We start from the raw sequence: 25,420 nt of genomic DNA, 5'->3' as shown, positions 1-25,420 counted from the left end.
GTTTTTTCACAGTATTCCCTGTTCTGTTGCTTGCCATCCACACCCATAAATGTACCTAGGGTGTGGTTTGTTAATTTGTTTTTTTAATATGTCCCTCACCTGCCTTTCCCCATTCTGAGCACGTGTGCAGGTATTTCTGCATTCAGTCATTCATGGATCTGCACATATCTTTATTCTGACACTCTAATTTTTAATCAATTTCCCTGGAAGGGGAAGGGAGGATGTGCAGTCTGAGCCATATAAACGCCAGCGCAAGGAGAGAAGAGGCCAGGAAACTAAAGCTGGCTTGGGGTTTCAGCCCAAGCTGGCGTTCTGGCTCTCTGTGAACGCCACGTGGTGTCAGAAGTGAGAAGAGTCACGCTGCAGTGCTTGTCCTCCTTTCAAAGAAGAAAATAATTGGTGTGTGTGTGTGTGTGCAAGTCCCAGGAAAATGAACTGCATAAGCTGCCTATGCAGAACTTCAAGTTCACAAGTCCAGCTGTCAATTCCAAACCAAGAGAAATGCAGTTTGATAGCTACCATTGGGGTGGGGCTGGGCGGGGGGAGATAAACAACTTTTCTGGTGCAGTGCTGGGAAACAGCAGCCCATCCGAGTGCAGAGAAAACCTAGTGACAACAAGTACGTTCTGAGCACAATTCAAAGTGTTGGCGCTGACCATTAAAGCCCTAAACAGCCTCAGCCCAGAAGACCTGAAGGAACGCCTCCACCCCCATCGTTCTGCTCGGACGCTGAGGTCCAGCGCCGAGGGCCTTCTGGCGGTTCCATCATTGCGAGAAGCAAAACTACAGGGAACCAGGCAGAGGGCCTTCTCGGTGGTGGCATCCACCCTGTGGAATGCCCTCCCATCAGATGTCAAGGAGATAAACAACTACCTGACTTTTAGAAGACATCTGAAGGCAGCCCTGTTTAGGGAAGTTTTTAATGACAGATGTTTTGATGTATTTTTAATCTTTTGTTGGAAGCTGCCCAGTGTGACTGGGGAAATCCAGCCAGATGGGCGGGGTATATATAAATAATAAACATATTATTGTTATTATTACTGCAACTCAGGAGACTAAGCCCATTTCACCTGAGGTTTTAGACCCATTCACGCATCTCCGCAGCAGTGTTGGGGGCTAATTCGCTTCAGCTCCTCTCTTGGGTCCCATCAGCGCTATGCCCTAAAAGCAGTATGGCGCCACTTTAAATAATCACGGCTCCCCCCGCCACCAAGAATCCTGGGAAGTGTAGTTTGTTAAGGGTGCTGAGAGTTGCTAGGAGACCTTTGTTCCCCTTGCATAGCTAGAATTCCTAGATATTCCTTTACCCCACATATTCCTTTACTTAGAAAGCTAGCACATCATGGAGAAGGGTGAACTTTCCTTCTGAAATGCTGGTTTTCTATGTGCAAGGATTGTGGGGTGAGGAAGTACTAAGCCAGGCTTCCTCAACCACAGCCCTCCAGATGTTTTGAGACTACAATTCCCATCATCCCTGACCACTGGCCCTGCTAGCTAGGGATCATGGGAGTTGTAGGCTAAAAACATCTGGAGGGCCAAGGTTGAGGAAGCCTGTACTAAGCATTCACATACAACCCCCCCATCTCTCTCTCTCTCTCTCTCTCTCTCTCTCTCTCTCTCTCTCTCTCACACACACACACACACACACACAGTATTAAGTCAAAGGAAAGCTTACCATGTGAAACTGCAACCAAACCCTCCAACATTTCTCTGATGAAAAGTGGGACCTCTTACCATAACCTCCAAATTTTCTACCATGAAAATTGGGACGTCCTAAGGAAAAGCAGGACATTCCTGGATCAAATCAGAAACCAGAACAGCTTCTCTAAATCAGGAACGTCCTTGGAAAATAGGGACACTTGGAGACTCTGCAACTATATATTTATGTAGTTATAGATTTAGCCAGACCACCAGCGGTTAGGGTTTAGGCTCCAGCTATCGATTAAGTGGCATTCCATAAATCTCTCCTCCGTAGTTTGGTTTTGTTTTTTTTTTGCTGTGGATTGCCAGCAGATGGTGCAATTGCTCCACATCAGACTGGTCTTCTGTTTCTAAACTCTACCATCTCAGCCCCGCAAGCTACTGGCGACTCTTTTTCAGCAGGCAAAAAGTGAACACAGTTCCCTGCACATAGGGTTGCCATATTTCAAAAAAGTTAAAATTCCTGACACCCACATAATTGTTGAACTTTCTTTTTGGGGAACAAACCCAAACTGTTGAGCATTTTTGGAGAAACCTCCACACCCCAAATAGTGTTTTTAAGCTATTTGAGCTGTTTCAACTGCTTTTTCCATTGCATTGCTATACGTCCAGGTTTTCCCTGGCATTTTGCCAATTTGCCAAAATTCCCTCGATGCCATTTTTACACCCAAAAACCACGATACGTCAGGAATTTTCCTGACGTATGGCAAGCCTACCCACACATAGCCTCATAGATGCATACAGCCCTTGGTTCTGTGCAGGGCCGGATTTAGGTTTGATGAGGCCCTAAGCTACTGAAGGTAATGGGGCCCTTGATATGTCCAGCTGTCCTTTGTCAACAACAAATTGTCACTGTTTTTTTGTGTTGAATACCGTATTTTTTGCTCTATAAGACGCACCCGACCATAGAACGCACCGTGTTTTAGAGGAGGAGAACAAGAGAAAAAAAATCTCCCCTTCTCTGCTCAGTGCCCCTTCAGTGAAGCGGCAGGAAAAATGGAGCCCCTTCCATTTCTCCTCCTGCTTCGGTGAAGGGGCACTGCGCAGAGAGGGAAAGTTGTGCAGCGCCTCTCCAGCAAAGCGAAGCCAGGAGAACAAGAGGGATTGGTGTGCACCCACCCCTCTCGCTCTCCAGGCTTCAGCGAAAGCAACCCGAAGCCTCCGGAGCGCGGAGGGAGCGCTCCCTCTGTGCTTTAGAGGCTTCACGTTGCTATCGCTGAAGCCAAGGAGCCTGCATTTGCTCCATAAGACGCACACACATTTCCCCTTAATTTTTGGAGGGGAAAAAGTGCGTCTTCTAGAGCGAAAAATACGGTATATGCTATATGGTAATTTATGGACCTAATACATATCTAAAGCCATTTGCACATAACAAAATATGTATTTTATCAAAGTAATTGTTGAACTGAAATACATTTAAGAAGAAGTATATTAATAGTGAAATATTTTTTTGGGGGGGACCAAGAAAGTGGGGCCCTAAGCTATAGCTTGTTTAGCTTATACACAATTCCGGCACTGGTTCTGTGAGTCATAAGTTCTACCATGGCCATTCATCCCACCTTGGCATTAGAAGCAGATGGCGAGGGAAGGGCACAGGAGCAACTGAAGCTCCCACAGTATAGCCTCTGTCCCTTTTGTGGCTTCCACGATCAGCAAAGTGCTTGCGGGCGGCAGGGATGATACACCAGATCTCTGTTGTTGCTTGGAGGAAAGGACCCCAAGCGCAGCTGCCAACTGACACTTTCTTTCTAGAACTCTGTCCAGGGCCGCCTTAAGCATATCCGGCACCGTGATGCAAAGATCCCTCCGGCGCCCCCCCCCCCAGCAACTCCAAAACAAGGGAGGGGGCGGTGAAAAATGTCCTCTGCCTCCCCCACGACCCCAATCTCCGGCGTGGTGGCTGAGATCAAGCAGTGCTGGCAGACATGCTCTCTGGCATAGGGGTGCCCAGGAAGGCCACGCGCCGCCTTTCACCAGGAAGCAGGAGGAGGACAACGACCAGGAGCAGGGCCGTCTTTAGCAGATGGAGAGGCTTAGGAGGCAAGCTGCATGCCCGCCAGCCATATAGTTATCAGGGCAAAGCTGGCGGGCGTGCAGGGAAAGGGGAGGCTGCAGGCAAAGCCGTGCAGCTCCCCCACTCGCTAGGGCGCCCCTGAGAGGCTGGTGTCCTGGTGCAACGAACCACTAACACCAATGGGAAAGACGGCTCTGACTCTCTCACAGAGAGAGAAACATCTTGAAGGTGTCTCATCTGCTGGCTATGCATCCTATTTGACAGCATGGGACATGGGTGGCACTGTGGTCTAAACCACTGAGACTCTTGGGCTTGCTGATTTAGGCCAGCGGTTCAACTCCCCGCAATGGAGTGAGCTCCTGTTACTCTGTCCCAGCTCCTGCCAACCTAACAGTTCAAAAGCATGCCAGTGCAAGAAGATAAATAGGGACCGCTGCAGCGGGAAGGTAAATGGCGTTTCCGTGCGCTCTGGTTTCAGTCACAGTGTCCTGTTGTGCCAGAAGCGGTTTAGTCATGATGGCTACATGACTTGGAAAGCTGTCTGTGGACAAACTCCGACTCCCTCTTCCCGAAAGCAAGATGAGCGCCATACCCCATATTTGCCTTTGACTGGACTTTTCCTTTACCTTTTACCCTACTTGACAGAAGACAGTCTTCTATCCAAAGCAGGCGCGGCATGTTATGTTTGGCCATTGGAGGTGAAGTGGGAAGGTGCCTTGCCTCCCTGAAGCCTCGCGGATCGGGGCAGTATGGAGGCAATTCCCAAGGTCCAGCGAGATCCTGTTTGAGAGATCTCGCTGGAAGCCGCCAGCACTTTACCTCTCTTTTCTAGCGGGAGGGATGGAAAGCCATCCCGGGGATTCCGCCACCCGAGGCTTCTGCCTCTTGGACAGGCCAGTCCTGATCTGAAGGGCTGTCCTGTTCAAGTCCAATTTAAAGATTAAGAAACACCCCCCAAAAAAGAGGAGTGTTGGTGGTGGTTTGAAGTTGCCCATCCACAGTTTGTATCTGGGCAGCAGAACTGAGGAGACAGACGGATTACCAGAACAGCTTTTCCATATTGTATTTCTATTTAAATTATAACAATCAAGTCTAGATATTTGCACACATATATGTATGGTAACCTTTGAAGACTATATGTGAATCTGAATCCTCTTTTTTTGGTAGCTGTTTCCCCTTATTTTGGCAATATGCAAGTTGCATCCCATGTGCGCACACTTCCTAACTCCAGAGAGGTCAAAGTTCACACGCCCTGTCTCCCATTCAAGGCAATTTGCATGAAACTCTGGAGACGGAAAGTTGCTTAAACTTTTCTCCCAAATTACCTCAACATTATTTTGCTTGTTTTTTCAGCCACTTGGTTCTAGCTCTGATCAGTGTTTGGCATGAACTAAATCAGACAAATTAAGGTAAAGGTAAAGGTACCCCTGCCCGTACGGGCCAGTCTTGCCAGACTCTGGGGTTGTGCGCCCATCTCACTCAAGAGGCCAGGGGCCAGCGCTGTCCGAAGACACTTCCGGGTCACGTGGCCAGTGTGACATCGCTGCTCTGGCGAGCCAGAGCTGCACACGGAAACGCCGTTTACCTTCCCGCTAGAAAGCGGTCCCTATTTATCTACTTGCACCCGAGGGTGCTTTCGAACTGCTAGGTTGGCAGGCGCTGGGACCGAGCAACGGGAGCGCACCCCGCCGCGGGGATTCGAACCGCCGACCTTTCGATCGGCAAGCCCTAGGCGCTGAGGCTTTTACCCACAGCACCACCCGCGTCCCAAATCAGACAAATTAATTCACTATAAACAGATTCAAAAATCACTGAATGGCACCTGAAAGCCATTCCTTATAATTTCAGGGGGAACTGAAAAGCAAATGAAGTTCCTTTTGCAGTGGGGCTTGGGGCAATTTTAATTCAATTTAATTGCCTTTCAATCATTTGTATATGTATAGGAGCTTCGTCACATTTAATTCTGGGTTTGTGGCCACTAAAAAGTAATGCTGCTGTGTTAAGTTTGAAGATCCTAATTGTTGGGGAAAATAAATGAAACCGTTGTTCACATTACACTGTGTGTTTTGATGGTTTCTTATGTCTATTTTATACTCCAGCAGAGCAGCTTGTAAAATTCTGAAGGCTGGAGGGGAGCAGAAGCCAAGGACCACGTGAATCAATTACATAATGAGCTGCGAATCGAACTGGAAACAGAGTTAGTTCTCTTCTGGAGGGGGTGAATGTGAACTGCAACAAATTCCTTTCTAAAATGAACTTCCCAAGCACTTGACTCCAGGATGTTCTAAATCAATTTCTCTGTCCATCTCTACAGACTTTAATTTACACATGAGGAACACTTGGTAAACCTTTGTGACCTGCTTGCGAATCGCTTTGCAGATAATCTCGCTCATATCTCAGCTTTAACTTGGGTGTCACATTACTTGCTGTGCTATGAATGTCCTTGCAGTCTCATTGCCACATTTGCTTGGGGTTATGGCAGCCCAAGGACATCGGTAAGTTACTTGGAAGACCCAAAGTCTGCAGATCATTTGCACACTTGAGCTTTGCCTTGCAGAGCTAAATAGAGCCACCAGAACAAAGGGGGCTCAACTGTTGGGTAAAGGAGACAGTAAATGCTTCCTGGATGAAAAGAACAGTCCCTGTAATCTTGAAGGCTAGGTGAGTCCAGTCCTGTAGAAAACCTTTTCTAGATCCCACATATTTCAATATTAGCAAGTCTCCAATGTCCTGTTAGGGACGCGGGTGGTGCTGTGGGTTAAACCAGAGCCTAGGGCTTGCCAATCGGAAGGTTGGCGGTTCAAATCCCCGCAACGGGGTGAGCTCCCTTTGCTCGGTCCCTGCTCCTGCCAACCTAGCAGTTCAAAAACACGCCAGTGCAAGTAGATAAATAGGTACCGCTCCGGCGGGAAGGTAAAAAGCGTTTCCGTGTGCTGCTCTGGTTCACCAGAAGCGGTTTAGCCATGCTGGCCACATGACCCGGAAGCTGTACGCCAGCTCCCTCGGCCAATAAAGCAAGATGAGCGCCGCAACCCCAGAGTCAGCCACGACTGGACCTAATGGTCAGGGGTCCCTTTACCTTTAATGTCCTGTTGAGCAAGATTGGGGCTTTTTTAATGATTGCTTTGCATCCATCTGTCTCAAGAAACAATGGAGTGAACCTCCGGGCAGAAGTCAAATCAATGAAGTGACCTCCCCAGGCCACAAGCCTGGGCAGTCAGTGTCTATGGAGGTCCTGAGCTGCCCAGACCACCCCCTTGGCCTTGCTGACATGGTCCAAAGGAAAGCAGAGAAGTAAGTTTGGCACCAGCTGGGCTGCAGGAGTTGCCGGAAGGCGGACAAGGAAGCATCCAACCACCTTAGGGACTCCACTCCAGATCTGTGTAGGGCTTAACTCCTTATCCTTTTCTTCTCCCAAAGATATCTGCAAGGCAGTGGAGCTTTAGGATCAGAGTGCTCCTCCCAGATGGGCTGCCTTCCCATGTTGACAAGCCCCATTTGCCCTTTTTCAATCACCCCAATGATCTAAATCAGGAAGGGGGCATCCATTGCCCCTCCAGGTCTGGAGGGTGGCAACATGAGAATGGGCCTGTTCTCCAGTGGCTCCATCTGTGGAATGCTTTCCCCAGGACTGGTGCCTTCATTATACACCTTTAGGCGCTAGGCAAAAACGTTTCTCTTCAGCCAGGCCTTTGCCTGGTTAACATCCAATATCCTTTTAAATGTGTTTGTAGGAGAGAGGGGGGCTATTGGTTTGTTTTTCTTGTTGTATTTTCTTTTTTTACCTCTTATTTTTATGTTATGAACCGCCCTGAGATCTACAGATGAAGAGCAGTACACAAATTTAATAAATAGCTGTAATTTTTTAAAAAACGCAAAGGAACAGACCTTTTACTATCTCTTGTAGGTCCACCAATTGGGGATAATACAGGGCTACGATGTGTAGCAAGCTATTCTCAACATCTGGGAGAAAGCAATTGATGGAGGCACTTTAAAAAAAATCCAGACACTGCAACCAATAGCTCCCCAAGCCAACAGGCAGCAAGAACAGTTTTACGCATGAACCAAGGTTGGGCACATTCTACAATGTGTCAAAATAAATGTACGTACCCAATGCAGCTATGAAACACTATTCAGGCATTTCCTTCCCTCGTGTAATTAGGACTGTATGAGGCAGGGTGCAGGCAAGCATGCTAGCTCTGCCACCTTCATTGTCTTGGGGTTTCTAAATTGTGTGGGGAGCCTATGAAAGTAGAGCAGACTTCCCCACGGCAGACATTTGCCCTCCAACATGTAGAGGGGGGCAGGGACAGAGCTAATACATCTCCACTCTTCCAATCCCCATGTTGAGGGGCACAGCACCTAAGGAGGGCAAGCGAGGGGGCAATCTCTATACCTCTTCCTCCCAAAGCCGCTTCCATTTCATATTGCTGGCATATTTTGTTAAGAGGCATTCTAGAAGAGAAGCGGCCCTTGGGTTGGTTCAATAGGCCCGTGCATCTGGCTGCTAACCAGAAGGTTGGTGGTTCAAGCCCACCCATGGACAGCTGAGGGCATGATTCCTGCATTTCAGCGGCTTGGATGACCCTCAAGGTCCCTTCCAACTCTACAATTCTATGATTCCTTAAACGTAAAGGGACCCCTGACCATTAGCTCCAGTCGTGGCCGACTCTGGGGTTGCGGCGCTCATCTCGCTTTATTGGCCAAGGGAGCCGGCGTACAGCTTCCGGATCATGTGGCCAGGATGACGAAGCTGCTTCTGGCGAACCAGAGCAGCACACGGAAATGGCGTTTACCTTCCCACCGGAGCAGTACCTATTTATCTACTTGCACCCTGACGTGCTTTCGAACTGCTAGGTTGGCAAGAGCAGGGACCGAGCAACAGGAGCTCACCCCATTGCGGGGATTCAAACCACCGACCTTCTGATTGGCAAGTGCTAGGCTCTGTGGCAGCACTAAACGACTGCCCCAAGAGTAGTACTCCACTCAAAAGATCTCGCTAAGCCATGGCCAAACTCGAGAAATCCCCAGATTGGACATTTAACAGCTTCGGCAAACTGGAGTCATAGCAAATGCTCCAGAAAGCCGAGCAGCAAGTGCACCTGGAACAACAGGCAGCTTTTTTAAAAGCAAAATTAAGGCGGACCTCAGCCCTCCCTTATCAATAACTTCAACATATCTGGAGGCACAAGTATGTGTGTGTATTTGTTTTATTCATAATTTTCGAATTGCCTTGGGATACCAAAAGTATTTCTAGTTAAGGTGATTTTAACAAAACCGTTGACCTTTCTTTTCAGAACATCCACTGATCCATTCTGTTATTTCAATGGCTATTATCACGTGTTAAAAGAAACATAACATGCACACATGTGTACAGGTTTTCATAAAGTCTATTTCATTATTTGTGGGTAGCGCATTCAACAGTTAAATACATTTAAATAATGTATTATGTAGTGACTGCACTAATGCAGAATTGAGAACTAGATAGGTAACCAATTTAACTAAAAACCAGCTAACAAGTAACTGCCTAAATACTCTGAATACAGCTCTTGTTCTAGGCCATCCATTTTGAGTAGGAAAAAAAGCCCCCGGGTCACACTGGAAATACATTTTTAAGGCCATATTCTTCTGATATCCCATTTCCTGCGGCAGCTTTCTTCACACCTCTTAAGCCTCCAATTCTAGGCCAAGACCAAGTTTGTGTCCACCAGCATTGATGTTCTTCCCATCGATTAGGGCAGACAGAGTGAGCTTCACACCTGCATATCAATATAACCAAAGGGTTTTAGAGAAGGCAAGGTCCACTGAACACATCAGTTGCTGCTAACATTTTTCAATGCTCAAATGTAGTAAATTATATTGAAACACACATGGATGCCGACACCAGTGGGATTAGAAGCATCAAGCTTCACACAAAGGTGCCTACGTACCAGTTAAGTTGCAGAGACACTTAAAAAGGAATGTTTCAAACTTTCATACTGAATGCAAGTAAATCCTTTTTGAAGAGGCAAGTTCTGCTACTCTGAGAACTGTCAACTAACTTTCTTTCTTTTTTTGCAATTCATCTCTATTGGTTTTTAACAGAAATGCTTTCTTAACGTAGAATCACAGTACTGTATAAAGTTTCAGTTTCTTGTTAATGTGCATGTGTTTCTAAATCATAATAAAGAAAAACAAAGATATATTCTTACTCATTCAACACATTAATATTCTAATTACTTCTGACTTTCCTTCTTACTTGGGTCCTTTAGAGTTTTTGGTTGAATGCGTATCATAATAAATCTAGTTTATTGGTAACCAATTTTTCGCTACTTTTTGATGTTTCTCATTACAAGAGTTAATCTAAACCAGTCAAAAAAATTAATTCTCCGCAGTGGTCTTTCAGGTATTGTTTAAATATATTCCAATCTTTACTAAATTTTTGTTTCACTAGATCCCTTATCTGTCCTGTCAGTTTATCCATCTCGGCGTATTCCATTAGTTTAATCAGCAAATCTTTTTTTGATGGTATTGTCTCACTTTTCCAATTCTGTGCAATCAAAACTCTCGCTGCCGTGGTGGCATACATAAATAATTTATTTAAATTTCTAGGAATCTCCCTCCCAATAATCCCTAAAAGAAATGCCTCAGGTTTTGAACATCTTTTTCAACTCATTATAGACTGAATCCCAAAATTCCCTCATTCTTTTACAAGTCCACCAGACATGGTACATTGATCCCACCGCCTCCTTACAACATCGGTCTGAATTATTTTGTACATTATCGCTAATTTCCTTAAATACCAGCGATAACTCATGTAGTTTTCCTTAATAGAATAACATGCTGTGAACTTAATTTTTGCCATTCTGAGAGTTGTATGTTATGACCTAGATCTCTTGCCCATTTTACCATGGCTGATTTTACCTCCTCGTCCTTCACTGACTATTCTAAGAAGATTTTATACATTTTGGACAGTGTTTTCTCACTGTTATATATCAAGTCTCTTTCGAACCTTGAATGGAGAACTGCCAACTTCCAAGAGCATGTTAACAACAGACTCCAGCCACCATTAACCTGAATATTAATCAAAACCTTCAACATCTCTCATATTCTTATCAAAATTATTTACCTGGCCTCAGGGTCTGGGTGTACCCAACTCCAACTAGACTAGAGTTGTTCACTTTTGCCTGCAAAACAATGAGAAGATGACATTTTTATCAATCCTTTGTGTCACACAATATGTTGTGCCCTAATTTTAACATCCCTTTGCCCTGCTCCAAAGAATGTACAGTGGTACCTCGGGTTACATACGCTTCAGGTTACAGACTCCGCTAACCCAGAAATAGTACCTCAGATTAAGAACCTTGCTTCAGGATGAGAACAGAAACCGTGCTTCGGTGGCCCGGCAGCAGCAGGAGGCCCCATTAGCTAAAGTGGTGCTTCAGGTTAAGAACAGTTTCAGGTTAAGAACCGACCTCTGGAACGAATTAAGTACTTAACCTGAGGTACTACTGTAGTGCCCAACTAGAACAAGAAGGCAGCACCCGCAACCAGAGTGTAATCTAGCATAAGCTTTCTTCAACTGCTTTTTCAACTCATGATGACCAGGCTTCAAATAATCTCTCTCTCATCCCCTTGCCATGGCAACACCAAACCCGGGGCTTCCTCCTAAAGGATGAGCTAGGTTAGGGAGGATGAGTACAGGCCCCAGAAACTCGCAAATTGGTTTTAGCAATGCAGTTCCCGTGTGCAAGTAATGATGATTGCAACTCCGCTTCCCCACTCTCCCTCAAGCTGGAGGGAGAACACAAGAGCACAGAGCCTTGTCTTTGTACACAGCTGGGCTGCTGGAGTTGCAACGGCCCAGTCGCAGCAGACGAACACCCCTGCTGCCCCTCACCAGAGGAGAATGAAGAAGTCATGTTGTATCATCTCTGGTTCTGCCAAATGGTTAAAACTTCTGCTGTCCAGCAGGTACAAAGGAAGAGAGGCAGCGTGCTTCTGCCGCCCTTCTCTACCTCAGAACTGGGTGACGGATTCACACTTCTGCTTGTCCCTGACCTTCTCCTGCATTCCAGTGATGTTATCACGAGACCAGGGACATGACCCACGGGAGTAGGAGCATGTCTTGACAACCAAACATTTTTTGTTGGCTACCAAGGGCTGCCAGAATTTGTAGGCAGAAGATAATCACTAGTCCTCAGGACTGTTCCAACCAGGAGATCTATGCAACTTGGGTTTTCTTCCCTTTTTTTGCTTTAAAGCCTGTTTCTACTATGACAGAGCTTCTAATCTTGTCATGCGCAAAGGAAATAAGAAATGGGTTAGCATTTCTATACTGCCATCTGTGTACGTGAGTCTTAGCAAAGAATGAGGCCACAGGTCAAAGGAACCCACTACCACCATACCAGGCAAAAGCCTCAGAAGCAGTGCTATTCACTACAATATTGGACTGTTATAATCTCCATCAAATATCTGTAAAGCACTTTAAACATGCAGTAGGATGCTTTATACTATTTTATCTTAACTTTACAACCATTCCCTTCAGATCGTTTGTTCCTAATTTTACTGATGGGGGTAAAAGATAATTGCACACCTACAGTTAAATTTACAGCTCAAAGCACAGCTGTGGGAAACCTTGCCCCAATGCAATCAAGTCCCTGCTATGTAATTAGACCTCATTTCCATTCATGAGTGCACCTTACCAGAATTCTTAGAACATACAGTCATACCTTGGAAGTCAAACAGAATCTATTATGGAAGTCTGTTCGACTTCTGAAACATTCGACTTTCAAAGCGCAGCTCCTGCAGCCAGTCGGAAGCTACGGAAGCTCCGTTGGACGTTGGAGTCCAAAAGAACGTTCGAAAACTATAACATTCATTTCTGGTTTTCAATTGTTCGGAAGCCAGAACATTTGACTCCCAAGGCATTCAGGAGCCGAGGTATGACTGTACACAGCATTTTCTGCTACATACAAAGCAATTCATCTGTGTAAACTTACGAAACGGGTGGGAATGACCCTGCCCCCTCAGAAACTCCAAATAGATGCTGCCCATCAATGTGGATGATACCGAGGTAGACAAATTATCTGTCCTTGCACAAGGCGGCTTCAGTTATGTTCTTAACCATTTTGCCGGGCTAGTTCTCACTTGGAGAAAATGGTCTACTGAGAGCCCACCCAGTTTCATTCAGACTATGAAGCCATTAAGAAAAGTTGTCCATGCCAAAGTTGGAGTTAGGCAGCTCACAAAGGTAAACTCAGACACGAACAAAGGCCAGTTGGGAGATGCTCATTCAAGCTATGATGTGGAGGGGGCTTCTCATGGTAAGGGATATAGAAGTTTTCTATGCATAGTTTTGTGGACCAAGACAGCTATGGCATTTTCTTCTATAGTTCTACTTACGGAAATAGAAGCGGTAGGATCCAACAGGTACTTTGCTGCAATTCCAAAACGAGTGCTATTGCTGCCCGCTGCCCAGTTAAGGTTTACAGCAGTCTCAAGGTTGTCGCTGACTTTTTGGTAAATTGAGCCACCGAACTCTGACCCATCGTTGCTGAAAAATAGTTTTGAAATTGTTTTTTTATTCAAGTGATAAAATAAAGAAAAGCTTCAAATGAAGAAGAGCATTGAGGCTTCCCTGTGACATAGTGACTGCATTTGAGGGTGGTAGTGGGAGATAAAAACCTGGCTCACCCTACAGAAAGTGCAAACATAATACAAAATGCAAACGTTTAGGCAGTCTTCCATTTCCCTCTGAAAGGCATGATAGTAAACTTGTGACCCTTAAGTCACACTGGCAAGAATAATAGATTTTGTCAAGTTTTTCCTTTGCAGCCGTTATGTTTATGAAAGTGCTGTGAGAAGTGGCATAAGACACTGCTGGCAAGTAAAAGACTACAACAATGGTAAGCCACAACAGATTCTTTTGCTCTGTTCATGAATATTCAGTTCTCCTCCACCTCACCAAATACCCTGTAGTACATTAGTGTTCCAGGCCCGATTGATCTATGCACTAACTACCAACTGAACTAAAAGGTAAAAAAGGTAAAGAACTCCTGGATGGTTAAGTCCAGTCAAAGGCTACAATTGCAAACCACCATTTCTTTTAAGTAACTGAAACCTCAATTTTCTGTTGGGCTTTCAATGCAACTCAGGTTGCCTTGTCTCTGTTAATTCGACTTGCCTAGTTAAAAAGGTACTGTAGTCTTCCAACTAATAAATATGTTCCATGCAGTTTTAGGGGCGAAACTTAATTTAATAATAATATTCAATTAACTAAATACTATTAATATATAACATAACTGCAAGTACTTGGCAATGATTTTTAATGATTTCTATGCAATTTTACACATTTTACTTACCTAGCAAAACTAAATCGTATTAATTTAACCAAAATATATTTGAATTTACAAGACATGTTACAATTTTTTTTAGCACCCCTCATTTTTTGAAATCGCAAGTTGAACACTCCAACACACTCTAATGCAGTATTTATCAATGAGAAACTGCAAGTTCTCATACGAAATTGTACTAGATCATATCCAGTTGAAGTTGTGTGAAATACAACTACTCACTGGAGCATGAAACCTAAGTTGGGAAGGTAGCCCATTAAAAAAAATAAATGCATGCATGAACTTTTTAAAAGTACTTTTTTAAAACAACTAATATACTTTAGAACAATGCTTAAAAAGTACTTCTGCTATTCTAGACCTTCAAAATTTATTTTGATAATTAATCACCCAGCAAAAAATCTATTCAGAATGTAGGCATATTCAATGCTACTACAGCTCCAACAATTAAATTATTTCCCCTAGTTTTCAAGATTTCTGGATACCTTCATTAACTGCAATCGTGTTAGTTTCTGATACTTACACATTGGTGTGCAACTGGAAGTCTCCAGTCTTGTATCCCACAGAGAAGTTATTCCTTGTCAACTTGGATTTGGCACTATCAAAGGTCATTTGGTAGCCGGCAAGCCAGCCCTCATAACCCAAGACAACTGTACCATGGATGGCAGGTCCAGCAAAATCAAAGTCAACATCACAACCGAGGTTTATACATTCACGCTTATAAGCAGATTTGATTTTGCCACTTTTCTTCCTGGAAAAAGAAATATATAAGAAAAAAAACCTGCTCTTCCCCTGGAATGCACAAGTTATACTGATTCACATCTTAAGCAGATAAATTAAAGATGTCCACATAGTCCAAAATGTGAGTATTCACTAGATCAAGAGCCACAGAGTCGACCTGTAGCTAAAAGAAGGAGATCTGTATGTTTAAGGGGCAAGAGAGTTTGTAGAATGACTTTACTTGAAATTAGTAACTCAACTCTACAGTAGGAAACTTGTTCGGTATCAAATTCCTGGCACCTCTAGGTAGGGCAGGAAAATCACGGGGAGCTGCCGGTAGTTTGACCTATGGCCTCACTTGGTGTTAAGTGGTTCCACATTTTCTCAAATGACATAGCTAGAAGCATATCACGGGGTAAAGGGAAATCAGTAAGTTTTATATATGCCACTAAAGTATACAAATATTTGCCTATCATTCTTCCCCATGAGTCAGGCAGAAGCCAAGCCTAAAACAATCAATAACTCCTGCCCTTGCAGAGTAGATAAACCGATTCAGCAGTTTAAGTTGTTTTATTCAGAATTTAGGAATCAAGGCAGTTCAAACACAAGTTAATGGAGGCTTTCCCCACTTACCACTATCTAGTTGATAACAATATCTCCTACTACATTTTATGAAGATTGGATTCTGTGACACCAAGAACTAAAAAATAGCTTCACACTGTCTGCTCTGGTTATAACTGGCATTTGGAGACAGAAAAGTGTCTTTTGCCAGGTCAGATGAATAGCCATTACTGTACGTTTGGCTGGTTTTCCTCTGTCACATGTTTTTGGGATCATCTGCTTGAATTCACTGAGATTTTATAGAATTATTCCTTGAACCATGGGCATGAGATGTATTATAAAATTAAGACATATTAAAATAAGTATTATGTGTGGTGTGAATTCATTTTGTATATTTGTTTTTTTGTTTTTTAAAGACCACAGTATGTGTCCAGCCACTGAAGTCTTCTTCAGTAGCATTCATTAACCCATCTCTCACTTTCAGTGTAATCTACATGGAACGTGCCAAGACTTAAGAGGGAAAGTACTTACCCGGTGTTTGGTGAGAAAGTTGTGTCAAATGTCAACTTCAAACCTTTGGCAAGCTAGTTTAGAGAGGGGGGGAAAGTTATGAATTAGCAGATGTAAAAAAGTGACTTCCACTTAACTTTTCAGCAACATCGAAATTCAATTACCTGATCTTCAATTGCCATTTCTGTTCCCAGAGTGTTATCCGTGTTCCATTTTTCTGTGAAAGTGACACCATACTCAGACCACTTGTATTTTGTCTCCAAGCTCCCATTCACTTTTCCTGTGTCTGTGTTTGATGAACCAGCTGTTGCAAACTCCTAGCAGGACAATGCAGATGGGAAGAAAAGGTGTAACAAACCGAAGGGGAATACAGAGAGGAGCAATTACTACTATGACTATTATAATATCCCTTCTTTTTTCTTGACAGGACTCAAGGCAGTTTACAGATAAAAATAAGAACTTGTTTTACCAAAAAACCCTGCAGCTTTCTGAAAGTTTCTGACGTAACTAATTGGACTGAATCACCTTTGAGTTTCAATGCCATTGACCATGACTTACTGAAATTCTGAAAAATTGAACAATCTGTATACCTCTGCTACAATTGCGATTATGCTCAAAGTGTCACTGCAACTTGTGTTATAAAAACCTCAAACAACACTCAGAGCAACCAGAAACTCCTGGTCCATTTATGACAAACTGGTCTGTAGTAAACTATATGTTACTTCTTTAGGCAAAATTTGAAGAAAGCACCACAAATTCCAAATTTTACTATGAATACAGAGAAGAGGAAGGGTGAGAACAAAGTACACAAACCTGGTCATTCTTGTTTAACATGTTATGCCTGAAAGACCCTGGTGATCAAGCTACATAATTATGGGGCCTGAGGTATTATTAACCTGTACTTTAAGAGGAATCACACAATGACCAAAAAGAAATGTCATTTCTCAGTTCAGGCAATCGTACAAACCATGATTTGGAAGATCAGAAAAAATGCTCCCTCCTTCATTACAGACTAGGGACGCAGGTGGCGCTGTGGGTTAAAGCCTCAGCGCCTAGGACTTGCCGATCGAAAGATCGGCGGTTCGAATCCCTGCGGCGGGGTGCGCTCCCGCTGCTCGGTCCCAGCGCCTGCCAACCTAGCAGTTCGAAAGCACCTCCGGGTGCAAGTAGATAAATAGGGACCGCTTACCAGCGGGAAGGTAAACGGCGTTTCCGTGTGCGGCTCTGGCTCGCCAGAGCAGCGATGTCACGCTGGCCACGTGACCTGGAAGTGTCTCCGGACAGCGCTGGCCCCTGGCCTCTTAAGTGAGATGGGTGCACAACCCCACAGTCTGTCAAGACTGGCCCGTACGGGCAGGGGTACCTTTACCTTTACCTCATTACAGGGATCCAAATTGAGCATCTATGCTAATGCTGTTAATATTGAAATTGTGGCTTGCAAACCCATCTGAAACTATAGCTTTGAGGTTAGCATGAGTTTGCCCAGCTTGGACTTCAGAACAAACTATGATTATTACAGATGAGAAATGGGAGAGGCAAGGAGCTTGCAAGGGAAGGAAGAGAAATGAGCCCATGAAAGATTCCCCATTCAGCTGTCACATCAGAACACTGCATGTTAAACAAGGTCAACTTAGTTTGCAATTAGACTAGAAAAATTCCCTTAAAAGAAAAGAGAAAGAGGAAAGGAAATAAAATCACTTTCTCCTTCATTTCTATGTGCTTGAAATCTTACGGGGGGGGGGGGGGGAAGCATGCAACATAATAATTTGGAATTGAATTTGTTTTGAACTGTTTTTAATGTTGCATTTTAAATTGTGGAGACCTTCTCTGGGACCTTAAGATGAAGGGAGGGTAAATAATAATAATGCCTCATGGAGACAAGTTTAACCCATGGCCTTTTGCTTGTTAAGATGTTTTCACTGATTTTAATATTCTTGTCACCTTGGCACCATGTGATGAAGGGCATATTATTATTATTATTATTATTATTATTATTATTATTACTAGTAGTAGTGCCTGGGGAGGGGAGAAAGGGTGTCTGGGAAGGCTGAAAAGGTTCTGGAGTCCTCCCCACCACATTTCAGAGGTTATGAGCTACTGTTTAATATTACACCAAAATGCACTTACCACGCCACTTGCAGATTTCGTTTTCACATCCAATTTCACCAGACCAAAACCTTGACAGACAGAACTGAAATTACTACTGCCCTTTTATACAACATGCCAGTGTTTCAAGCACTGTTAACACTATAGCCAAGCTTGAATACAATTCCAGGCAGAGTCATTAGAAAACATTACGCTGCTCTCTTCCTGGTTGCATCGCTGTAACTGTAACAAAATTCTGATCTTAGGACACCTACATCTCTGATGAATAAGCAAGGGCTCTTTCACTAAAGCATTGCTTTTATTTAACTACAGTGATAGTAAAGCATTGTACAACTGAAATGACCATCTATATGGATCTAATCAATTTCTCTAGCAACATCAAGAAAGTTCATTTCTTGCATATACAGTGGTCCCTCGCAAGACGAAATTAATTCGTTCCACGAGTCTCTTCGTCTTGCGTTTTTTTTGACTTGCGAAGCACCCCTATTAGCGGCTTAGAAAAAGGGGGGAAAGGAAAAAAACTCGCAAGATGTTTTCGTCTTGCAAAGCAAGCCCATAGGGGAATTCGTCTTGCGAAGCACCTCAAAAGACGGAAAACTCTTTCGTCTAGCGAGTTTTTCGTCTTGCGAGGCACATGCTCATTTCCGGAACAGATGGGGGAAAGACTTTTAAAAACTGAAATATTGGAACAAGGACCCACCACAAAAATAATTCACACCAAGCTTTTAGTGGGAGCAAAAGCATTTTACAGAGGAGGCCCAGGACATGCTGCTTTCTGATGGGTTCCTGACCAACTCTAAAGCATCTTTGTGTACCTTAGGGAGCCAGGGACTGCATCTATCTCACCCCACACCCTTCTGAAAGATTCACTGTGGGACCAAAAAAAACCCTCAACAGACCTTTGCTAGACCAAAGCAATCTAAAAATCCATTTATGGCTTCCATGATCCCCTTGAAGTTTTGGCAATGTGGAATGAAATCATTTTGCTCTTTACTAAAGCTCAGCAGAGCAGAACCCAATATTTTACCTGGGAGATATTTACTTAGATGCACCCCACAGCAGTTAGTTAAGCATTTGTTAAGTGTGCTAAAAGCTGATAGGAGTCCCCATTCCTCTTCTGAGCTAGTATACACAGAGTTCTATGGGAAGGGGACTATAGTTAAGCCCCTCTGGGAACTGCAGCTCCTTGAGGAGACTGGGATTATCCAACAGTACCCAGGATTCTTTGGGGAATCCCTAACTGTTTCAAGTGGTTCATTCATTCAGTTAATAAAACTTACTGTACAGCTTGATTGTAACTAAACAAAGTAAAACTAGCAACCTCAAAGTGGTTTTAAGTGTTTCTTCTAATGTTAGTGAACATGAAATTCTGCGCTGACATTAGAAGAAAAACAGAGCAGAATCTCTGATACCGTTATAAAATGATACACAAATTAACACAAGAAAAAAAGCAGCAGCTCTTTCAGAACCCCCCTTTTCACAGTACATTGTTTATTTCCACAAACCCAAAAATGCATCAATCAGTGCTTTCTGTTCAGGGGCATTCAACCCATCAGGTTCTCAGCTGCTGGTGAGTGAAATTTTTAACTGCCTCTGGCCCTTATCCCTCCCAATAACCTCATAAACGACCATCCTGCTCCTGGTGCCCTGCAACCCCCAAGGAAGAACCATCCCACAGTTTGAAAACTAAGGTTTCCCTCGCTGGAAATCAGCTACCAGCACTAGTAGGGGGGGAATATTGTTAATTCAACTCCCACCTCTTGCTCCTGTCAGAAAAAAAAAACAGCACCCAAGGTAGACGGGTGAGTTCTCACTTTGCTATAACCATAGTAAATTCCCTTTGCGACATCTACGACTGTTTGAAAATCGTAGTGCTAAGGCCTATCGTAAGAAACTTTTGATCTGAGCTACCTTCTAAGTGTTCCCTAAGCAGTATATTTAATACTTTTACTAGTCTCCCGATACAGTAGGCTCCACTGTACTTGGCAGTGCCAATCTTTATATGTCCAAAGAGAAACTAAACTAAATGGTGAAAATGTTCACCAGCAAGTTACAGTTATGTCTAATGACATGCCAAACATTCTGGTGATAAACATTCCACTTCTAGCAATAATTTGCTCAATAAAGTGGGGGAAAGGTGGAAGACAGCAACTATGTAGCATAGTCTGGGTTTGCTGAGAGCAGCAGTAAATGTTGTGTCCGCTTCCAAACAATACTATATTCTTTACAAATGTTTTCATACCAAATCCTTTGTTGAAGACGTCTCTGGCAGACTTGCCAAGGTCCGCATATGGTGGCGGGATAGCCATTGGAGCTAGGAAGACAAAATAATGGGAATGTTAGTACTGCAAGAACAAAATGTAAGCAGTAATTAGTTCTGTCTGCTGTGAAGTCAAATAACAATTCATAATGAGGTGGTTAGCCAGTACTGCTGCATATTTTTTTTAAGTAATTTGACAAAAGGTGATATATTTAGTATGACAATGCAGTACTGTACTAAAAGGAATTGCAAAGTTAAGATGACAAACTAACGTACCTCTAGATGTTTTAAGGGGGGATCCGCGTGCACTTTTACAACAGCAAGGGCGAATATTTCAAATATATACCAATATTTAAAATACATTATAACAAGCAAACAATTGTCGGTGCATTTTACAAAATGCCTCCTCCCCCCATTCCAAGCATGAAAGTCCTACAAAGCAGATGTTCACATCCAATAATGCCAAGAGCCACTCAGTAACAGCTGCAAATCTATTCACATAGTGGAAGTAAAACCCAATATCCTCTTTACTTATTAAACTGTTTCCACACAAATCTGTTTTAATCTGTAATACAGCTTTGCTCATGCAGAATATGGAGAATCCTGTGACAATTGAGGACAGACACATGCACACTCCATATAACACAAACTGCATGAAACGTGTAAAAAAGGTAAAGGACCCCTGGACGGTTAAGTCCAGCCAAAGGCGACTCTGGGGTTGTGGTGCTCATCTCCCTTCAGGCCGAAGGAGCCGGCATTTGTCCATAGACAGCTTTCCAGGTCATGTGGCCATCATGACTAAACCACTACAGGCGCATGGAGGACTGTGATGGAAGCCAGAGCACACGGAAACACCGTTTACCTTCCCGCCACAGCGGTACCTATTTACTTGCACTGGTGTGCTTTAGAACTGCTAGATTGGCAGAAGCTGGGACAGAGCAACAGGAGCTTGCCACAATGCACGGATTCGAACCGCCAACTTTCCAATCAGCAAAACGTGTACCATGAATCAGACACCACATTTAACTTGCATATCACTGAACAAAATACTTGTTAAAACTTGGTTAACAGCATTTGTTATTAATATGTTCAAAATATTGACAGGCAGATATAGCGTTGTGAAGAGCTTTGGTTTCAGATTTCTGCACACTATGCTGCTGTTAAAGCACAAAAGCAGGCCAAACCCATTATTTTTGGTCAGTTGGCAACCCTAGTCACAATCTGATGAACTCCTGCTCAGATGATGGATCTTTCAATTCGGGAGAAAGTTAGAATTCAATGAGTGGTTTGAACCAAACCAAAAATATGTAATATTTCCAAGTCAAAATGTATTAGTGCACATTTGAGGCATGAAGGATAACATTTTCGCATGTACTAATGTACAAATAAATGTTTATTCCACAACAAAGGCCTGTGTTTCCATCTCTCTGCTGTGCTGGGTATAAAAATACGACAAGAACACAACAGTAATTATGTTTCACTTGCATATTAGAGAAATGCAGTTGTGTGGGTTTGTACTATCTAGTTTTGTCAACTGGGATAGCATGGGCTCAATGAAAGCCAACTTTTCCTATCCAGTAGGATCAGCAAATTAAACCCCTGCCCCAGACCACCCATTTCTTCACCTCTCCTCAGCTGCCAATTCAGCTGGTGGTAGCTGAAGCAACTCACTTTGGGGGATAGGCAGGGTCCACTACCCTGCACGCTCAATGGGGCACTTCTGGGAAGCTCAGTGGTAGAGCACGAGGCAAAGTTTTAATAGGCATTCTAAATATCACTTTCTCCCAATTTCAAAAAATGTTGACAATTTTATCAGAACATACATTTGCAAAGATAAAGCACAAGGCCTGCCAATTTGAACAGTTAAGTGTTTAAGGCCCATTGAAACCAATGGGGGGGAATTCCAAGTCAATACCATTAAGAATAAAGTGCCAGCCATGTAACAACTTCTTAATAATGAATTTTAGCAAGTAATTGCACTTCCTAATTCCAGTTATGTACTGAGCCCTAGGGACAGACGATCAAGGAGAGAAAATATCTGAAAACCCTTGCTAAGAGCAGCCCAATGTATGATGATTAAACCACAAGTTATGAAGATTACATAATTACGCTGCACCTTTCCCTCAAGTTATTATTTCAAACACCTCCACACCCTTATCACAAAGCACATCCCCAAGGCTTTGCAAATATCTGCAGCTCCCAACATATTAACATATTAAGCAGTCCAGGCAGACACACCCATAACAGACAGTAGAAATAGTTCATTTAAACACTTATTTAAGCAGCTTAACCCCCTGGATTTCAAATACTTATTTTGACTTTTTCTGACTGTGGATTATATGGTGGGTTAGGTATTAGTCTCATCGTCAAAACTCACTCTTACTGTAACTTATAAATCTGTTAGTTAGGTTACTTCAACATCCTTACTTCATCTCCCTACTTACGTCTTGGATGCTGACATGCTGGATTAAAAGACATAGCTATCTAGTCCAATTTAGAGAATCTATAAAATGGAAAATTACATTAAAAATAAATTACACAGATTTTAGAATTCAGAACTCTCGTGGTATTCAGATAACTCTCATGTCATGACTTGGGGGAGGAATGCTGCACACAAAGATAGCAGAAAATTTCTGCAGTTTCCCTTCTGAACGGAAGTGTCCCTTTACTCATGAAGGCTGCCTCTGTCCCACATAAAGGAGACGACTTTGGGTGTGGCAGCTATTGGGGATAAAGGAGGGGTGGTGGTGGTGGAGAGAGAGAAGATAAAATAACTTTTCCCCTGCTACTGCAATGTGAATTCTTCCTTGCGGCCATCTTAGGGAGCAAGTCCTGACCCCTTCCCTGCATCGCCAGCCTACATCATACAGCCCACCAGAAAAGCACATCCTCCTCTCCTCTTTGCAAACGTCACAAAGCTACAAATAAAGGAAGAAGCAGATCTGAACCCGAAAACTAGGATGGAAAAGGGGAGTATAGGAGAATGCCAGCTCCTTTTTTTGCAAAGGGGACAGTTTGCAAACGGGAGCCAAGCCAAAAACCTGCAAGGGTGAACCATCCAGAAACTGCAGAGGAAAGGGAGAGGGAGCCACCTTGATGCTCAACTTAACTAGACGCCAAGGGTACTTGACCCCCAAACAATAAAGCAAGTGACATGTTGTTTGTATCTTTATTTTGGAATTATGTGGAAATTGTTCGATTTGCTTGTGTACTTTTTGAAGTTTTGTTTATTATTTTCAATTGCTTTTATGTTTGAAGTTATGTGGTTTTCTTATATATGTTGTAAGCCGCCTTGAGCATAGTTTTAACTTCGGAAAGGCGGCATACAAATAAAATGATTGATTGATTGATTGACTGAAAAAGCAAGAGAAGAGGAAAGCCCCAACAGGAAACTGGGGAGAGGAGGGCCCGCGCCAGATACCCAGATACCTCACAAGGGGGAAAGGGAGGAGGAAGGGAAAGGGGGGACGGGGGGGAACACCCCACTCGGGATCCCCCCACCCACCCACGGAAAACCTTGACGGAAAGAGCGCGTGGAGAAACAGAATAAATTCCCTATTAAGCCCCGCAAGAGGGATTTGAGGCCGAGCCAACCTCGTCGGGCTGTTGTTGCGGGGAAACGAGAGCGGGGGGGGGGGAATGCTTCCTTTTCAACTCCTTTCCTCTCCCGCGCCATCACCCCGGGCAAAAGTAACCCCCCCACCCCACCCCGCGTTGTCATGGTAACCCCGCCACGGCCCTTACCTGCCCAGTCGGGGGGGAAAGGGACGTGCTTCTTTCCGAGACCCAGAGAGACCCGCGCGCGCCTCCGCCGCCGCCGCCCCTCCCTCTTCTACCCGCGTGAAGGCCGCGCTGGAGGGCGAAGTGAAGGAGACACCTCGCGCTCGCCGCCCGCCTGCGCGCAAGGACCCCCTCCGCGACTCGGGCGCGCAACGACAGACGAGCTGCCCGAGGCGGGTGCCTAAGTTGGAGCGGCCCCGGGGACGCTTACGGAGACGGGCCGGCGGCGAGCAAGCGAGAGCCGAGGAGACACTTTGCGACAAAATGCAGGAGGAGGGATGCAGAGAGAGCGGGGACGGGCGCGGGGAGTCTCGCGGCCCACGCAGGCGCTGGAGTAGACAGCCCTGCCGAGGAGATGCCGCGGGCCGGCGGGGTCCTCGGCTCGAGGAGGGTGGAGCGGAAAAGGGGCGGGGCTCCGGAGAGAGGAGAAGAGGGGTGGGCTGCTACAGGGCAGCAGAGCAGACATGCGCAGTGCGAGCAAACGAGAATCGCGGGTTTCGATGGTGCTAGGAGGCCGCGCCTGCGCTTTGTCGGGTACGAAGCCGCGGGGAGCTCAGGGCGGAGTTGCTTTTGAGCTGAGCATGCGCGGAATTGGAGCCGGAACCGCGCCTTCCGAAGAAGAGTAGAAGCGCGTAAATTTATTCTACCAGCAAATCCGTTTTTTTCACTGCAACAAATGCTATATCCAGACACACAACCCACTAGCAAACGGATTTGCTAGTAGGTTGTGTGTCTGGATATAGCATTTGTTGCCGTGAAAAAAAGTATTCCCGGTTTTTAATATATACATATGTTTAGATATAGATAATGAGAGATCTATAAACAAACACACAATTTTTTTTACAATATATTCTATAAATATAAAATCACAGAAATGTTGGAAGGGGCTGTGAGATGAAACACCTCATGGTCTGCTGGCTGAGGGGGGATATATGGTAAATGCAATTGCATAAAATGCAAATAAAATTTATTCTACCAGCAAATCCGTTTTTTTCACTGCAACAAATGCTATATCCAGACACACAACCCACTAGCAAACGGATTTGCTAGTAGGTTGTGTGTCTGGATATAGCATTTGTTGCCGTGAAAAAAAGTATTCCCGGTTTTTAATATATACATATGTTTAGATATAGATAATGAGAGATCTATAAACAAACACACAATTTTTTTTACAATATATTCTATAAATATAAAATCACAGAAATGTTGGAAGGGGCTGTGAGATGAAACACCTCATGGTCTGCTGGCTGAGGGGGGATATATGGTAAATGCAATTGCATAAAATGCAACATATAGATTATTTGGTTCTCTCTATATATAATTTATGTTTTTCAGATGTATACATTTCCCTGATTTTGCAATCGTTTTAACATTTCAAAACTTGACTTCCATCCCCCTCTTTCTGTGGTTACTTAAATTTATTTTTAATGTCTTCTG

General features: G+C 44.0%; 1 protein-coding gene and 1 long non-coding RNA gene across 3 annotated transcripts; one reads left to right on the top strand and one right to left on the bottom strand.

Moving 5' to 3' along the window:
- Positions 1 to 8,907: 8,907 nt before the first annotated feature.
- VDAC2 (voltage dependent anion channel 2) lies at positions 8,908 to 24,446 on the bottom strand. Of its 2 annotated transcripts, XM_083738519.1 has the most exons (10): positions 23,948 to 24,446; positions 22,648 to 22,706; positions 20,186 to 20,257; positions 17,965 to 18,014; positions 16,002 to 16,154; positions 15,859 to 15,911; positions 14,570 to 14,797; positions 13,100 to 13,250; positions 10,824 to 10,881; positions 8,908 to 9,474 (listed from the first exon to the last, which is right to left on the bottom strand). In XM_083738519.1, exons 2-10 carry the CDS (start codon positions 22,679 to 22,681, stop codon positions 9,383 to 9,385), a joined length of 891 nt encoding a protein of 296 aa, XP_083594645.1. In that variant the 5' UTR covers positions 22,682 to 22,706; positions 23,948 to 24,446; the 3' UTR covers positions 8,908 to 9,382. The 2 variants fall into 2 exon arrangements, with proteins under 2 accessions (XP_083594645.1, XP_083594646.1); XM_083738520.1 differs by lacking the exon at positions 22,648 to 22,706 and having other exon boundaries at positions 23,948 to 24,395.
- Positions 18,009 to 23,375, top strand: LOC310844414. Its single transcript, XR_014564103.1, has 2 exons — positions 18,009 to 18,349; positions 18,574 to 23,375. It is a non-coding gene; the product is annotated as an uncharacterized lncRNA (long non-coding RNA).
- Positions 24,447 to 25,420: the final 974 nt, after the last annotated feature.

The sequence above is a fragment of the Podarcis gaigeae genome (assembly GCF_964106915.1).
Source record: "Podarcis gaigeae genome assembly, chromosome: 5".
Taxonomy (NCBI): Eukaryota; Metazoa; Chordata; class Lepidosauria; order Squamata; family Lacertidae; genus Podarcis; species Podarcis gaigeae.
The sequence above is the reverse complement of the archived record's forward strand: the minus strand, read 5'-3'. Positions and strand labels throughout refer to the sequence as shown.

Bases quoted from the DNA above. Each gene is read 5' to 3' on its own strand.
- VDAC2 (XM_083738519.1), bottom strand. From the start codon at position 22,681: ATGTCTTTTAATCCAGCATGTCAGCATCCAAGAC. The intron at 20,258-22,647 runs GTAAGTAGGGAG...TTGTCTTCCTAG, and splicing joins AGCATGTCAGCATCCAAGAC to CTCCAATGGCTATCCCGCCA. The intron at 14,798-15,858 runs GTAAGTACTTTC...TTCTTTTTCCAG, and splicing joins ACTTTCTCACCAAACACCGG to GAAGAAAAGTGGCAAAATCA.